The 17,588-nt window shown below is 45.9% G+C and overlaps 1 protein-coding gene across 2 annotated transcripts in view; it reads left to right on the top strand.

Moving 5' to 3' along the window:
* The window catches only part of KIZ (kizuna centrosomal protein), a 125,415-nt gene extending 113,362 nt beyond the window's left edge, over positions 1 to 12,053 (top strand). For both annotated transcript variants that reach the window (XM_028123763.2, XM_028123764.2), the window contains 2 exons: positions 9,516 to 9,559; positions 11,895 to 12,053. In XM_028123763.2, coding sequence (XP_027979564.1) covers positions 9,516 to 9,559; positions 11,895 to 12,007 — 157 coding nt within the window. In that variant the 3' untranslated portion in view covers positions 12,008 to 12,053. The remainder of the gene's footprint in view (positions 1 to 9,515; positions 9,560 to 11,894) is intronic.
* Positions 12,054 to 17,588: the final 5,535 nt, after the last annotated feature.

The following is a 17,588-nucleotide window of genomic DNA, read 5'->3' as shown; positions in this document are numbered from 1 at the left end:
GAAATTAATTTTCTAAATAAATTACAAGTCATCTCATCACGCCCTTTAAGAAGGAAAAAAAAAAAGGTCTTCAAGGAACCTTTGGTTCTAGACCCTTGATAATAATCCAGTGATGAAAAGGCCTGGGCGTTGAGTGTTTGGGTTTGGCATGCTGTTTGTCACGGCGTGGTTCCTGTGCTGGGTTTGGTGTTGTCAGTACAGCACCCTGGGCTTTGGAGAGCTCTGGGTTTGCTGTTTGCTCCTGGATTCACTGAAATTTCTTAGAGGCTTACATTTAAGGATCCCACTTACTGCAGTCACTCCTTGTGCTTTATTGCTTTTACAAGTGGTCTCGAAACCCAGTACTTCAGAATAAACATAACAGTGCAGTGCTGCTGCAGCACTTTTAAAAATTCTTCTTTGCTCTATTTTGTCAGTGAGCTGATGAGCAACCTCAAAAAAAAAAAAAAAAAGACCCCGCTGGACCTTAAAAAAAAGGGGGGGGCTTCCTCTGATGTCCTAGAGACAATAATTATGATGTGCTAGTTAAGCCCAAACTACAGCTGAGGGATTTTACTTTAAAGCAGCGGCTTGGGTGCAAAAATGCATTTATAGCTCTTTGTCTGCACCTCATTATGTGTGGGCCTGATTCATTAAGTAATTGGTTTGCAGTTGTTTACATGAGTATTAAGGCCTTCTTTTCAGCCGCCTTTGAGAGATACATTGTGCAAATGTTGCCTGTGATGAATGCAGAATGAGGGCCAGAGGGTCCGTCCTATTGGCTAAACAGTGCACTCTGTTGAAAAGCCAGAGAAAGGGATTGGGTGCTGCTTTGCATAGCAATGACTTTCTTAATAAGCGTTACAGATTAATACACACAAGCTATAAAAGATGCAAAGAGATACTCTTAGCACATTTATACATGCTCATTTCATTGTGATGGTGGTGGGATCCGGGTGCTTTCATATTCCGTTTTTCAGAGCAGCAGCTTCAGTGCATGAGCCGTAATAGAATCCGATGTTTATTGTATTATAAATCACGGGCAAGTAGGCAGATCGGCAACAGTTTATTATTAAAGATTCTTTCAGTGTAAATCTTTTTCTACCATTGTATTTGCTTCAGCAAAATCATTTTGTGGTTGAGTGGGGATGAAAGGCATAATGTACGAAGGAGTGAGTCCTAATAGGAAGCCGTTCTCCGAGTAAAGACCACTTGTTCTCTTTTGTTCAGGGGTGCATGCCAGAGCTTCCTCTCCTCCGCAAACATTGTCTCGCTTTACCTTCCCCAGGAAGCGGTTTTCATGCTCCGGGATCCATTTATTCAATGGAGTATATTTTAACAGCCTGCCATGTAACTTCAGTTTACCGGCTGGATCGAGATAACATTTTAGGGAAAGAAAAGGATGTGTGCTTGCAGCATAATTGCCTGGGGGAAAGGTAGCAGAAGTCACCCAGGGACGGCACCCTGGCAGGGCCGCTGTGGGTGGCATTCTGTGCCCACCCTGCAGCCACAGGCGTGGCCAGTGGAGGGCGCCAGGCTGCAGCTGATGCTCTGGTGGGGACCATGGTATCTCTCTTCTTGCCTGGTCACTGTGCCATTTTCCCTTGGGATAATACAAAGATCACAAGGAATCAGTACCAGTGAAATAAAAATGGAGTTTTCCTGAAAGTCCTTTAGGTTCTCCTATTAAAGCCCCCATTCTCCGTCTCTGGCTAAACAAATCTGCATTCTCCTTAAATGCTATTGAATAAGCAGCTGCCTAAATATCCTACATGTTTCTCCTCACAAACCCACATACTTTATTTTTTCTACACAGAGCATGGAAGAACAGTCACTTGCTTGACTAGCTGAGTTAACAAGTTGACCCCAGGCAGCTAAAAAAAAAATGGCATTTGCTGCAGGGTGCCTGGCTAACCATCAGGGGGCGCTCGGACTTTGTCAAATTAAAACTATGTTGGCCTTCAGTCTGCTCTTAAAACTTAAAATTAGTATTTACAGAGATTTGTTGGCATACTTGTGGGCTTTTTTTTTTTCCTTTCTGAATTATTTTATGCCTTCTATTTTTCAGAAATATTTGTCTCTTCTGAGGAAAATTCTAGCTGAAGATGCTATTTGGGACATTTTAACACTGATTCTAGCTAGCAATCAAATCATTAAAAATTAGAATTCAGAGTTTAGAGACCACATCTTCTCATTAGATAGTTATTTTCAGTCTTAGAGTAAGAGCCTAGAACTGGAAGGGCACTTCCCACTAGGAGCCCCTCCTCATTGTCCCCAACACCATAGACCCTGCCCTCAGCAGGATCCTAAGAGTCTCATTGCCAGACTCCACTAACATGACCTCGAAGTCATGATAACTTGGGTAGTTTGTTAACAGGCTGTGGACACTTTTTTTCCTTTAAAACAATGATATTGACCATGAGATTGAGAGTCATTGTGTTACTAATATTAGGACATCCCCCAGGTCTGACTGTTTTCCAGATTCCTCCTCCTACAGGGCCAAGAATTGAGTGTCTGACACCCTAGCCTGACTGTTGTACATCTGCTGCTGAACCCTCAAGGGTTCCCATTGCCCACACCCCCACTCAAGCACTGCGTGTCCTTTCGTCTGCAGTGGCCCCCAGCCTGTTCCCGCATATCCCTGTGCCCATTGGACAGCCTCATGTCATGCCCTCATACAACCTGCTGGGTCATGTGCCCCAGCTTCTAGTCCTGCTCTTTTGCCAGAATGCTTCTGCCCCCACTCTTTGACCTGGCTGATGCCTACTAGACTGTCAAGGCTTAATTATTAATCTTCTAAAAGTTTCCTAAGAGGATCTGGTCATACACCCGTCCTGTGGCCCCATGGCTATTTCTAGCATCATCTGTAGCATAGGGGTGGTAGCAAATTGCAGGTACCTTGCCCCCACTGTGAGCTCCTCACTGGGGCATGGGGGGCTTTTCTCGGTCACCAGTGCTCAATAACCACTGGACTTGCTGAGTGAGTGAACATCTGTATACAGCTCCACCGTTCACTCAAGCATTTGTCTTAGATGCCCTCACCTCTGGGCAGCATCACATACCCCAGCCGCAGGGAATCATGCACTCCCCGAAGGTCTCTGCACGAGGGTGTGGAAGAGGGAAGGCCGGGGGCACATGCACGTTTCCCAAGGGAGACTCTTGCAGTCAACTTTGACTGCATGTGCTCTGCTCGCACACTCTGCATTTGGCTTCCAGGGAGCACATGGGTGTGCACAGAGTGCCTTCCTGGGGTCCTTGCCTGACTGCCATCCTGTCTGTTGGGGAAAGGATGTCTGGCTCCTGGCCCTGAATTTGACAAGGGCTTGTGGGGTCTTGGGACATGTTGGGGGCCTGGATGTTGCCCCCTAATTCTGTTGCCATCAATTCTCAGCCCACCCCATAGTTGCCTTCTTTGGCTTGTGTCACAGTTCTTATTTTGGTGTCTGTCTCCCCACTGGAGCATGAGAGGCCCAGGCAGAATCAATTATGTCTTGTTTGTGCTGCAGCCCCAGCACAGAGCAGATGTGTAGTGTCACCTGTATGGGATTTATGAGAGAGTGAACGAGTGAGTGAGCCAACAAATGAACAACCCATTGCAGATGAGATGCTCAGCCCACCTGCGTGTGCCAGGCCCGCCAGAGGCAGTCTCTTCCCCCAGGCCTCTCACCCCACCAGGCTCCTCGAGGAGGAGACTTCATGTATCTCAGGACTGTTTCCTTTCAGTCTGTCCCCAGACTTTCCCTTTCTTGGTCACTGTGCCAGAGGACCTGTCACCTCTCCTTAGACCCCATGACTGCACATCACTAAACCAAGCACATGCCCTTGTTCACCTGAAAGCTTCGACCCTGTGGCAGGGCCACTCCCCGAGGCCTGCTGTACCAGGCTGTTGAGCACGATTGTCTCGAAGCTTACCAGGACACTGCAAGGAAGGCAGAAAATGGATGCTCAGAGAAGTAGGGAACTTGCCCAGGGCCTCACAGGGAACGGAGTTGAGCACGGCGGGGTAGAGGCTGTCTGGCCCCAGAGTTGACGCTGTCTCCCATCAGCAGTCCCGCACTGGGACAGGGACCAGCTGTCCCAACCTAGGTTCTCCCCACCCTGCTGTGTGCCCACTTCTCACCTGTTCCTCTGGGGACAGGTGTTTGCAACGTGTGCCTTTGGGAAGTGTCAGTGCACCGGGAGGAGCTCTGTCCCACTTCTGCCCCTCCATCTGCTGGTTCTGTGAGTCTTGGGACACATCCCTCACTCAGCCTCTCTGGGCCCCACTACCCAGACGGTGAAAGCGCTGGATTGATAATCCATAAACGCTCTGCTATAATTTCATAATAGATTTCCTAGAAACTCATAGGTTTTCTACATCTCATTTTTGTCTCTACTTGTTGGTTCCACAAAGCAAAACTTCATGTTTACAATAGGTCTTGTCATCTATCTGTGTTGATGTTGACTGTGTTGACTAAGTAACTGTTTCTAGCTATGTTAGCCTTTTGCTTCTATAAAATGAACATTTGACACACATAATTTCAGCTATTTCTTTAACACTCTGTGTCGCCATGGTTGCATACGTAGGTGTCAGGTGCTGCTCTTAGACTAGAACCTGGTAAGACCCTGGCCAGCCTTAAGTTCTTAAGTTCAGCAAGGATGAGCACAGAGTTGTCCTAATCTGGTTTATCAATGGCAGGGGAATTGATAAACAATTACTGAAATGCCTCATAAAATAAGACAATGTGATGGACAGACAGAGGGAAGCTATGTGATAAAGCCAATATGGCAACAGGTAAACAATTGAGGATGCCCTTCATGGGTACATGGTTTTCACTGTATAGGTAAGGGGAGAAATTGCCAAACTACTGGGAAATTCTGCAGAATGTAGAAGTAAAGTCTAAAGTCAACTTCTAGGGAAAAAAGTCAAGTCTGCTATTTTGGATTCCAAGAGTTACCCATGAAAGACCATGCAGGGGAAAGGCAGGCCCTTCAGTGGGCTGCAAGTATGGCACGCATCACCCATGCAACAGGCTTGGTGCACTGTGGCCCCAAGGCCAAGTCCGGGCCTGGCCAGTGCATGATCCTGTACAGCCAGCAGGCTAAGAGTGGTCTTTACATTTTTAAGTGGTTGGGGGAAATCCAAAGAAGACTAATGTTGCGTGAAAGTCCTATGAAATTCAAATTTTAGTGCCTGTCAGTGAGGTTGAATTGTAATACAGCCTCATCTACCAATTTACATGCCGACCATGGCTGTTGTCATGCCACAACCACAGAAGTGAGCAGTTGTGACTGAGACGATATGGCCCACAACGCCCAAGCCATTTGCTCTCTGGTTCTTCACAGCAAACCTCTGCCAACCTGAGCTTGATAAGATGGAAATGTTCCTTGCATGCTCTCGGGGAAGATGAAGCAGTCAGATTCCAAGCACATGTGATGGACTGTGGTGACCCTATCTCATGGCCTATAAGACTAACTCTTCCATTTCTTATGCTTTCCGAAGTGAAAAAATTTTTTTCTCTTATTTGTTATAGTAGCTAAACAAGTTGGCTATGTCCAGTTTTCTAGGGAAAGTTCTCCCATCATGCCCACTGGCCTCATCTGAGCTTTACACATTAGGTGCAGCTTCGAAAGAACTGTTGACCCGAAGAACTGTGTGTGTGATTCAAATCAACTTTGGGGTGGGTTTCCCACAGGGAAAAATAATTGCCCCAAAGATATGGGGATAGAGTAAGAAACACCTGGAAGCATTATCCACTTTTCTCAGTGGGTGAACTACACACATTTAGTTCTGCAACATAATTTTTGCACATTTCTAGTAAGAAACGTGAACAACCTGATTCTGAAGTCCCATAAGTAGAAAACCTGCAAATCAAATACTGTGTCAGCAAATATTGGTCAGGTGTCTTTAAGCAGGGCCCTACTCTTTTTATTCCGTACATAATCCCTGAGCACCCTTGCAAAGCACTGGGTCACCCAGGTGAGCCAAAACAGGTATGGTCGCTCACAGAGCTCACACTCTAGAGGGGGAGTGATTACACATGTGTTAGTTACACAGATGCATGTGAAACAGCAGCTGGGATGAGGACTCAGTGGTGGCGGTGGGGGATGGGAGGGATGGGGAGGCTGTAGCAGAAGGAGCCAGCCAAATCTGGGGATCAGCCTTGGAGGTGCTGTTCAGGATTTAGAGTTTTTTGCCAAGAAACAATGGGAAGGCATCGAGGGGCTTTAGCGAGGAAGTGCAGTGATTAGGTTTGTGTTTCGACAAGTCCACTCTTGCTTCCGAGTGGAAAATGGAGAATAGGGGACATGGTGTTTGTGGTATCACCAGCTAGGGGCTGTTACAAATTCCAGGCAAGAGATGCTGGTGTAGCTGGCTGGTAGCAGCAGTGCAGAGGGAAGAGCGAGGACTTCAGGAAGTACTGGGAAGTACATTGGCGGGACCTAGGGTCTGATTGGGTGCAGGAGGACACAGGAGGGCACAGGAGTGGAAAGGGTTGGGGAGGGAGCAGAGGGTCCAGGTGCCGTTGGCTGAGACAGGAGGGGCCTGGCCTGGCAGGGGAAGGGAACCACACTGGAGAGATTGTGAATTTGGTCGTGGATGGGCATGTTGACCACAAGGCACTTTGGAGACAGCCAAGTAGAGCTAGCACGTGAGCACTGGCCATGTTTCTGGAGCTCAGAGAAGTGGCCGGGGCCATCGGGATCTGGCCTGCACTCACCGGCTACCACATCCCACCACATTCTCCTCCTCCATCCCGGCCTGTGAGGTCTGCTCCAGCTTTCAGTGCAGAATCCAGGAGGTGTCCTGCCTTCTCAGGGATCCTGCAGCCACCCATCACCCACCCTGTGCTCGCAGTTCTCCCAGCCCTTGGCGCTCTTGCCCATTCCCCCTGCAGCTCTCATTACTTGGATTACAGCTGGAAAATTACTGCTCTCTACCCCACCAGCATTGTCACAATCCGCCTCTGCCCCTGGCATCTGGACCAGTGTCCTCATGAAATGGGAACTAGGTAAACAGTAGACAGACAACCCAGTAGTTGCATTTAGTGTGTGTGTGTGTGTGTGTGTGTGTGTTGGGGGTGCAACTAGGACTTCATGTCAGATGGACCCATGTGGGTCCCTGCTGCCTCCGTGGCTGCTGGTGAGCACCAGGCCCTCTCAGGTGGCCGTGGGGCTGCCCCCTCTGCTTGGGAAAATAGCTGCAGGCTGCTAGGTGGTTGTGGCAGAGCATGAAACAGGCACCAAGTTTAAAGGAAGCATTGACAGATATTGAGCCTAGAAAAATGATACCTGAGTGGAGCTTATTTTACAGGAAAAAAAAACAACAAACCCATAAATTACAGCAGCTATGGCAAACAGCAGGTTTTAAGCCATATGTTAGCCATAGGGAGGGAGAAGATGAGTTCACAGGGTTTCCTGTGTCAAAAGGACCAGGATCCCGGCCAGAGCAGGAACTGTGCACGTCGGCGTCTGTCTTTTCTTCATTCTACTCATCTAAAAGGCTGGACGGAATCTGTTTTAATGAAATAATCTGTAAATGTGAATGCCAGCGAATACCTTGGCAAGAGCACATTGCTAGGTATGAGATGCCTAGATGCTAGCATTTTGTGCATGGGATACCCAGAAGCCTACACATCGGTGTCCAGGATACTTGTGTTTTTCTCTACCATGCCTTCGTATATTCATTTAAGCATGCTGAGAGTTTATCCTGAACTCCCTTGTTAAGCTGTTAAGGATTACCATCACTGGCTTGACAGAGATGAGTCTTAACTTCCTCAGCAGCTTCTTGTGTTCCCTCCTGGATTCTCTACTTCAAGTATTTTACTTGTAGCTTGTCTCAAAGTGCCAAAGCTTTGCCCGTTCGTGTTTTTGAGAGGGCTGTTGATGGGAGGTCAGTGCTCTGCCTCACTGACCATGTGCTCGTTGTTCAGCACTGCGGGCGGCACCCACGGGGAGCAGTCTGACCTGGTCTCTGCAGAGCAAGCAGGGAATATACTCAGGGACCCTGTGATTCTGTCACAATAGGGACCCACCCACCAAAGCATCAGCAAATACCTCTTGCTGCCGCAGTCCTTACATTTTCTTCTTGCTATTAAGATTTGGGGAGTACGAAAGAAGACATCCAAATGGCCAACAGACACATGAAAAAGTGCTCAACATCGCTCGGCATCAGGGAAATCCAAATCAAAACCTCAATGAGATACCACCTCACACCAGTCAGAATGGCTAAAATTAACAAGTCAGGAAACGACAGATGTTGGCAGGGATGTGGAGAAGGGGGAACCCTCCTACACTGTTGGTGGGAATGCAAGCTGGTGCAACCCCTCTGGAAAACAGGATGGAGGTTCCTCAAACAGTTGAAAATAGAGCTACCATACGATCCAGCAATTGCACTACTGGGTATTTACCCCAAAGATACAAATGTAGGGATCCGAAGGGGTACGTGCACCCCAATGTTTATAGCAGCAATGTCCACAATAGCCAAACTGTGGAAAGAGCCAAGATGTCCATCGACAGATGAATGGATAAAGAAGCTGTGGTCTATATACACACTGGAATATTATGCAGCCATCAAAAGGAATGAGATCCTGCCATTTGCAACAATGTGGATGGAACTGGAGGGTGTTATGCTGAGTGAAATAAGCCAATCAGAGAAAGACATGTATCATATGACCTCACTGATATGAGGAATTCTTAATCTCAGGAAACAAACTGAGGGTTGCTGGAGTGGTGGGGGGTGGGAGGGATGGGGTGGCTGGGTGATAGACTTTGGGTAGGGTATGTGCTATGGTGAGCGCTGTGAATTGTACAAGACTGTTGAATCACAGATCTGTACTTCTGAAACAAATAACGCAACATATGTTAAGAAAAAAGAAAAAGAAGAAGATAGCAGGAGGGGAAGAATGAAGGGGAGTAAGTCGGAGGGGGAGATGAACCTTGAGAGACGATGGACTCTGAAAAACAAACTGAGGGTTCTAGAGGGGAGGAGGGTGGGGGGATGGGTTAGCCTGGTGATGGGTATTAAAGAGGGCACATTCTGCGTGGAGCACTGGGTGTTATGCACAAACAATGAATCATGGAACACTACATCAAAAACTAATGATGTAATGTATGGTGATTAACATAACAATAAAAACTAATGTATGGTGATTAACATAACAAAAAATTAAAGATTTGGGGAGTACGGGGGCGTGGGGGGCATGGGGGGGCGCGCCTGGGTGGCTCAGATGGTTAAGTGTCTGCCTTCGGCTCAGGTCATGATCCCAACCCCACGTCAGGCTCCCGGCTCAGCGGGGAGTCTGCTTCTCCCTCTCCTTCTGCCGCTCCTCCTGTTCGTGCTCTGTCTCTCTCTCTCTCTCTCTCTCTCTCTGTATCTCTCTGTCTCAAACGAATAAATAAAATCTTTTAAAAAAAAGAAAAGACTTGGGGAACACGCATAAAATGCCTGGCCCTTCAGTGCACCACACATGCTTCTTTGCTGATGTGCTCATTGTAAAAATATCACTGTGTTCGTCACATTTTTTCAGGACTTAGGCTATTTCTTTATTTTTCAGGCATGAAAATGAAAAGAAATTAACTACCAATTTAGAGTCTAAAGGTAAGAGAATTCATTTTGTGTTTTAACCGAGAGTTGGTGAGGACCTTTTATTTGTTTTCTGCACCCTCGTGTAAGGGCTGTGACGGTGCCTGTGATCACAGAGGGGACCCCTGGGGTGGTGTAGTCTCTGAGGGGATCGGAAGGCTGCTCGAGGCACCATTCTTCAGTGACAGGGCTGGGACCTGACAACACACAGGGCTGCCGCAGGCCATGTGGCTCAGCATTCTAATTTGCAAGTATGAATTTGCGGGGTATCCTGGCCTCCACATCCAACTGATTGCCAACAGTGGTATATTCTACCTATGAAATGTTTTTTGCCTCTGTCCCCAACCTCACAGCTAATGCCCCACAAGTGCCCACTGCTCATGACATGACAGGGCTCCTTGACTGGTTTCCTCACATCCAGCCCCTTCCCAAGTCCTGATTGCCCTCCACCTGGCCCCCAGCATCTAAAACTTCATTGAACCTTCTTACCTTCCTGGTGAAAAATTGCTAATGCCCCCCACTAAGTGCAGGATAGAGTCTATAACTTTCTCCCTTTGTGGTCTGGCCCTTCCCTTTTTTCCAGCTCAGTTCCTTCCAAGGTCTTGTCCTCTTCGGGTTGAGTCACAAGCAGCTTTTTCCAAATATAGGCATACCTCAGAGGTATTGCAGATTCGGTTCCAGACTACTGCAATAAAGCCAAATAAAATTTTTGGTCTCCCAGTGCCTATAAAAGTTGTGTTTACGCTATACTGTAGTCCCTTAAGTGTACAGCAGCATTATGTCTAAAAAAAAGTTAATTAACATTAATTAATTTAAAATATGTTAATTTAAAAATTATTAATTAAACACTTTGTTGCTAAAAGATGCTAACCGTCATCTGAGCTTTCAGCGAGTCATAATCACTGATCACAGGTCACTGTATGAAATATAATAATAACAGAAAAGCTGGGAATAATGAGGGAATTACCAAAATGTGACACAGAGACACAAGGTGAGCAAATGCTGTTGGAAAAATGGTGCCAATAGATTTGCCTGATGTACGGTTGCCACAGACCTTCCATTTGTAAAAAACACAATCTCTGCGAAGCACAGGAAAATGAGGTATGCCTGGACACCACAGTTGCACCTCTGTGCCTTTGCTCCTGCTCTTCCTTCCCTTTTCCTTAGCACCGTAAGCTCCTATTCAGCTTTGAAGCCCCAGCTCACAGGGAGAATTTCCTCCACCTTGCATGCCAACACTGTGGCATGTCCCCTGCAGAGCTTGGGCTCGCTCTACTCCTGTCAGCCTAGTCTCCCTCCCTAGTGATCGAGAGCATGGGTGTGAGTCTGACAACCTGGGTGGGACTGGTAAGCTTGAACATCCATTAATGCTGTCATTGGGGCCAGTCTCCGCCTGTTTGCTCAGTAGATGGAGGCATTCCCAGGTTGGTACAAGGATGAAATGGGCCGGATATAAGAAGTCATCACAGAATGGCAGGCAGTGAGTGCCAAGGAGATATCGGTGGTCATGGAGATGGTCAGTGTAGCAGACCGTGTCCCCCCACATCCTGTCCGGCCGCCTTGGCGATCACAGCGCAGTTCTCAGAAGCGCCCATGGCCTTCAGCGGGGACAGGCAGCTCTGCACATCTGCCTCAGAGCTTTGTCTGGCCGCGGGAGCAGGCCCAGCCCCCAGGGCCAGGGAGTAGATGCCCTGCTTGAGAATAAACCTCAACCAACAAGAAATGGAAGTTGGTCAGTGAATAACCCCATCTCCTTGCTCTTTGTTGGGACAGTTTGAGGAGAGTTCTGAGTTTCTCAGAGGGTGCCCTACAGGACTGAGCCCCCTTGTACACTGCCCGCCCCCTCATGAACACACCCTCTCTTGGCTTCCTCTCTTCTGCATTGCTCTTCCAGCCCCTCCCATTGTTCCCAGGATCACCTCCCAAGTAAACCAAGTGCACCCACGGCCAGCTCTTCTTCCCCTGCGCCTTCCCTTCTCCTCTCTGCTCTTGTGGAGACCAGAGGGGATCAAAGTGCCAGAGCGGCTGAGCTGAGGCGGGCCCAGGCCTGATGAAACCCCCACCTAACCCTGCTTCTGTGGTAATCCTGGCCTTAAAGCCCCATCCTGCAGTAAGGAGCTGGGCACAATGAAAAGGGAAGGGAATATTCTGCAGTGTTTTCCCTAAAAAACACTGAAATGTGTGAATTTGTGCAGTACTGACACGCATTCCAGATGCATCTGTCAGGTTCATCCCTTGGTGTCCCTGGTAGGCCTTTTGTAGGCCAGCGCTCTGATTAACCTGTCCTGCTGATGAAGGCCAGCTGTTCAGATGGAGAGATGTTAAATAGCTGCCTGGTTTTCTCTTCCAGCCTTCTGGGGTGAGTCTGATGACAGTAACTCAGAAATTGAAGCTGCGTTACGTCCTAGAAACCACAACACATCCGCGGATGATTTTGATGATTTTTATGATTTTTATGACTAATGAGCAGTAACAACTGTTGGAAATAAAGTCATCAAACAAACTAAAACCCTGTGTTCATATGTGATACCCTAAACAAACATGTCTTTTTAAGCTTTCTAATTGTTTGACAGGAAAATTTGGGACCGCATTGCTATTGAGGTGAAATTTTGTGGTGTGAACATAAACTAGCATATTCATTTGAAGTGCTATCAAAAAGCAAAGTGATGAATGCAGTGCCCATCAAAATTCAAGTTGGTTTCTTTGTGGAAATTGACAAGGTGATCCTAAAATTCATGTGGAAATCCAAGGGAACTAGAATAGCTAAAACAGTCTTGAGAAAGAGCACCAGAACTGGAGTACTCATGCTTCCCAATTTTGAAACTTACTTAAAAACTGTAGTAATTGAGACAGTGTGGGACTGGAATAGACATATAGATCAATGAAATATTGATTTATATATAATCTAGATAAACCGGAAATAAATCCTCACATATATGGTCACTTAATTTCTGACAAAGGCATCAAATCATTCAATGGGAAGAGAATGATCTTTTCCACAAAGGGTGCTGGGACCACTGGATAGCCACCTGAAAATGAATGAAGTTCACACTGTATACAAAATTAACTCAAAATGGATCAAGACCTAAATGTAAGAGCTACGCTATAAAACTCTTAGAAGAAAACATAGGTGTAAATCTTTGTGACCTTGCATTAGGCAATGGTTTCTTTGTTATGACACCAAAAGCCCTTAACAGAGAAAAACAGATATATTGGACTTCACCAAAATTAAAACTTTTTTGCTGCAAAGGACACCATCAGGAAAGCAAAAAGAATGGGTGAAATACTTGCAAATCATATACCTAAAAAGAGACTTGTATCCAGAGTATATAAAGAATTTTTATAATTCAATAATAAAAGGACAACTAACCCAATTTAAAAATGAGCAAAGGATCTGAATCGATGTCGCTCCAAAGAAAATATACAAATGACTAATAAACACGTGAAAAGATGCTTGACATCATTAGTCATCAGGGAAGTGCAAATCAGAATCACAGGGTATCCTCATTCCCACGTGATGGCTAGAATCAAAAAGGTAAAAAAAAAAACAAACAAACAAACAGGGGCCCTGGGTGGCTCAGTCGGTTAAGCAGCTGCCTTTAGCTTGGGTCATGATCCCAGTGTCCTGGGATCGAGCCCCGCATCAGACTCCCTGCTCAGTGGGAAGTCTGCTTCTCCCTCTCCCTCTGCTGCTCCCCCTGCTTGTGCTCTCTCACTCGCACTCTCTGTCTCTCAAATAAATAAATAAATAAAATCTTTAAAAAAAAAAAGTCATACAGGTGTTGGTGAGGATATGGAGAAAACCCCTCACACACTGCTGGTGGGGATGTGAGACGGTGCAACAACTTTGGGAAATACTGGCAATTCCACAAAAGGACCAAAAGGTGGGAAGCAGTTATCAGGGAAATCCCCGTGTTACCCCAGCACCTGTGAAGCCCAGTGGGATCTCAGGACAGCCCGCACAGCATCTGGAACATTTCTTTGGGTGTTTACGTAGATCCCATCTGGAAAATAATAGATGAAATAAGTAAGTTTCCTTCAGCCCTCTGACCCAGGAAGCGGAGTGTAATTCTTCCCTCCCTCGCCCCCTGTAGCGTGGGCTGACTCATTTCCACTAGATATGGCCGACACCACTTTAACCAAGTCACCATAGTTTAATATCACCAGTGAGAGGTCATGTGCTTGTCACACCCCTATTACACTGCGACAAGAAGGATACTTTGCCTCTGTGGTGTTCTCTCCAAAAACTCAATAACCAGAGTCTAATCATGAGAAGAAAAAAAAAAAAGAATCAGACAAACTCCAATTGAGGGACATTCAGCGAAATGTCCCGTTTTGTTTTTTTTTTAAGATTTTATTTATTTATTCATGAGAGACAGAGAGAGAGAGAGAGGCAGAGGGAGAAGCAGGCTCCCAAGGAGCAGGGAGCCCGATGCGGGACTCGATCCCAGGACCCTGGGATCATGACCTGAGCCGAAGGCAGACGCTTAGCCATCTGAGCCACCCAGGCGCCCGAAATGTCCCGTTCTTAAGACTGTCAAGGTCATGAAAATCAAGAAAAGACGGTGTCACAAGCCAGCAGAGACATCATGACTAAATGCAATGTGGGATCCTAGGTTGGATCCTCAAACCAAAAAAAAGGCATTAATGGAAAATTTAGGGAAACCCAAAGGAAGGTTGGAGTTTAGTTGACAGTAATGTACTAGTGTGTGTTTCTTAGTTTCTACAAATGAACCATGGTAACATAAGATCAGGGGGATGTAACATTAGAAACCAGGTAATACAAGAACTCTCTGTATTACCTGTATTATCTTTGCAACTTTTCTAAGGTCTTCTAAAATTATTCCACACACAAAAATCCAGCAGTAAACATTGACAAGTGGGTGATACCCTTCCAGACTGTCTCTGTGTATAAATGTTTGTTTTTTAAATCATCTTAAACATTTCTATTTTTAATTCTAAATCTTATCAGAAAATAAAATAGCCTTTCAGCCAGGACACTAACCAGGTATTTGTCAGCAGTGGTAACAAAAAGCACAGAGTCCTACATCTGGACACCTTTTACTGGAGATCACATGTCATGTGTACTGATGATGATCCAGAAAAAATCCTCGGTTTGGTGCTAATCCACCACTTTGCTAACACTTAATCTTACTTCTGAATAGTGGTAGAGTAGGCTTGGGGCCCAACACCTTTAGCAGGCAAATTTTCCAGCTAAATTTAATATTCTTTTTTCAGTTACTTTCTATTTTTCTTAAGTGACCCTGATTTAAAATGAATAGGAATAATATAAAGTTTCCTTTTTATATACATTTTAGGGAAAAGAAGATAATCAACTTTTTAAAATACACTAAGAAAATAAACAGTACAAGGGATAGGAGGGCTTGGCTAAGTGGATGGTTAAGCTCTGCTCTGCTGTGTTCACCAGACAACTCTCTGATCCATTTTGAGGTCTCCAGGGCCTTCAGTTTCTGGAGGGTCATGCATGGACCCGTGGCTGGTCTTGTTTCCCCAGGTAGAGGCAGTGGGACAGTATAAGTTCATAAACTCTTTATATGAAAAACTCCCCTCTACCCTCACACCACTACCACAACTCACAATGCTCCTGACCCCAGATGTGTGGGGTTCTCCCACACCAACCAGTTCCCTGACACTGGCTGGGTGTCCTGCAATGCGATTCGATTCTGGCACCACCTGCACTTAGTGCAGACCTCACAGGTGAAGGGCTCAGTCCCACAAGAATGACACCCCACTTCAGACACCAGCCACAAGTCATAGGTCCTCAGATTACCCACAACTTCTGTCGGACTTGGCTGCAAAGCTGGATTCCCACAGTCCCTCCTTGGTTCTGATAATTTGCTAGAATGGCTCAACAGAACTCAGGGAAACACTGAATTCCTTTTTTTTTTTTTAAGATTTTATTTATTTATTTAATTGACAGAGAGACAGAGAGGGAACACAAGCAGGGGGAGTGGGAGAGGGAGAAGCAGGCTTCCTGCCAAGTTGGGAGCGGGATGCGGGGCTCGATCCCAGGACCCTGGAATCATGACCTGAGCCGAAGGCAGACGCTTAACCAACTGAGCCATCCAGGTGCCCCAACACTGAATTCCTTTTACTGGTTTATCGTAAAAGGTGTGATAAAGGACACAGATGAGGATCCAGATGGAAGTGGTGCAGAGGACAAGGTATGTGGGAAGGTACACAGAACTTTCTGCCCTCGCCGGGCTGGCCACTCTCCCAGCAACCCCATGTGTTCAGCAACCTGGAAGCTTCCAGACCTCATACTATTGGGAATTTTAGGGAGGCTTCATCATATAAGCATGACAGATTAGCAACCCCACTTCTAGCCCCACCCCCTCTCCAAAGAACATGGGGCTGAAAGTTCCAAGCTCCTCCTCATGGCTTGGTCTTTCTGGCGACCAGCCCCTAATCTGAAGCTGTCAGGAGCCCACCCAGCGTCACCTCAATAGAACAAAAGCCCACTCCAGTCACCCAGGGAAATTCCAAGAATTTTAAGAGCTCTGTGTCAGGAACCCGGGGGGGCAGAGACCAGTATATACATTTTCTATTATTTCCCACTGGTCTTCCAATTTCTAAATCAGATTTCAGTGAGCTTGATTAATGTGAAGACCTGATGGAATCAAGCACCAGAGCTCAGTGCTAAGGACTCAACTCTGTGTGTGTGTGGAGGGGGGGTAACTGCCCTCCCAGCACCTACCAACCAAGCTTCAGACACGACTTTAACATCTGCTCACTAGCAAGCCTCTTCCGACACTTTCTGCGTGTCAGGCACTGGTGTGCTAGTCATTGGGGATAATACAAAGATGGATCTAACAGTCATTAACCTCGGGGTGCTCACACTCCAATGAGGGAGAAAAAGCCTGAAACATGGCACATTATGTACAGTATATTATAGATAGATGATAGATTGATAGATGATAGATAAGCTTACACACACACAGGCTCAGAGGAGTGAAAAAATTGTCCCTCCTGGGTTGAGTTAAGGAAGGTGACATTTGTTGGGATGGGGTAGGGCTGGGGGAATGGGGACTGGAGGCAGAGAAATGACACTTGCAGGGCTCAGAGGCACAAAAGAACATGTAAAGGAAACGCAAGCAGTCCTTGCGTGAGGCTAGCACAAGACACGTGTGCAGCAAGGATGAGCACTGAGTCTGTGAAGGCAGGCAGACACATCAAGAGAAGGGAGCAACTCCAGCTGGGAGGGAAAGAATTTGTGTGCATTATCCACAGATGTCAAATGTTCAAAAAAAAAACAAGTAAAACCAGTGAATCACTGAAGTAGTAATTCGTAAAACTCTGTTGTGCACATACCAAATGGTTTGCAAAGTGGGAGCACTGAAACCATAACATGGGACGAGGCTCAGAGGTCTGCTGTTGTCAAGCGACTTATATAGTGCAGAGCCAGGGACTATGCTTCACAGTGATTGGTTACGTTAGAATTTTCTTAAATGAAAGGGAATTGGTTAGTGGCTACCACATATCAACTTGGGGGAACAATTTAAGTTTCACTTATGATTTTCAGAAGCATAAGCAAGAAGTGAAGTTCAAGTGAGCCTCTCTTGTCTTACAAAATAAGCTAAATTAAGATTTGCTTGATGACTAAAGTGGTTTTGTCCACTCACAATTTTCAAGACTAGTCTCTGTATGTGTTTTAACAGACAGTATGATTGTCTGCAAAGAAAATCAAGAGACTCCAAAGGCAAAGTGTTAGAACCAGTAAGCTCAGCAAAATTGGTGGCTTTTCATCAAAAATCAACAGTATATCAATACACTAAGAAAACCAGTTTGAAAACCTTTGAAAGATGTCATTAACAGTAACAACAAAAATGATATGCAAAAAGTCTAAAGTTTATAAGGGTTTATTTAAAGTTTATTTAAAGATAAATTTTTAAAATTTTTATTTAAATTCAATTTAATTCACATACACGGTATTAGTTTCAGGAGTAGAATTTAGTGATCCATCAGTTGCATATAACACCCAGTGCTCATTATATCACGTGCCCTCCTTAATGCCCATCACCCA

The sequence above is a fragment of the Eumetopias jubatus genome, unplaced genomic scaffold (assembly GCF_037043125.1).
Source record: "Eumetopias jubatus isolate StellerSeaLion01/CBP00866 unplaced genomic scaffold, mEumJub1_p1.0 scaffold_9, whole genome shotgun sequence".
Taxonomy (NCBI): Eukaryota; Metazoa; Chordata; class Mammalia; order Carnivora; family Otariidae; genus Eumetopias; species Eumetopias jubatus.
Note: the sequence above shows the minus strand (reverse complement) of the source record. Positions and strands in the feature narration are given on the sequence as shown.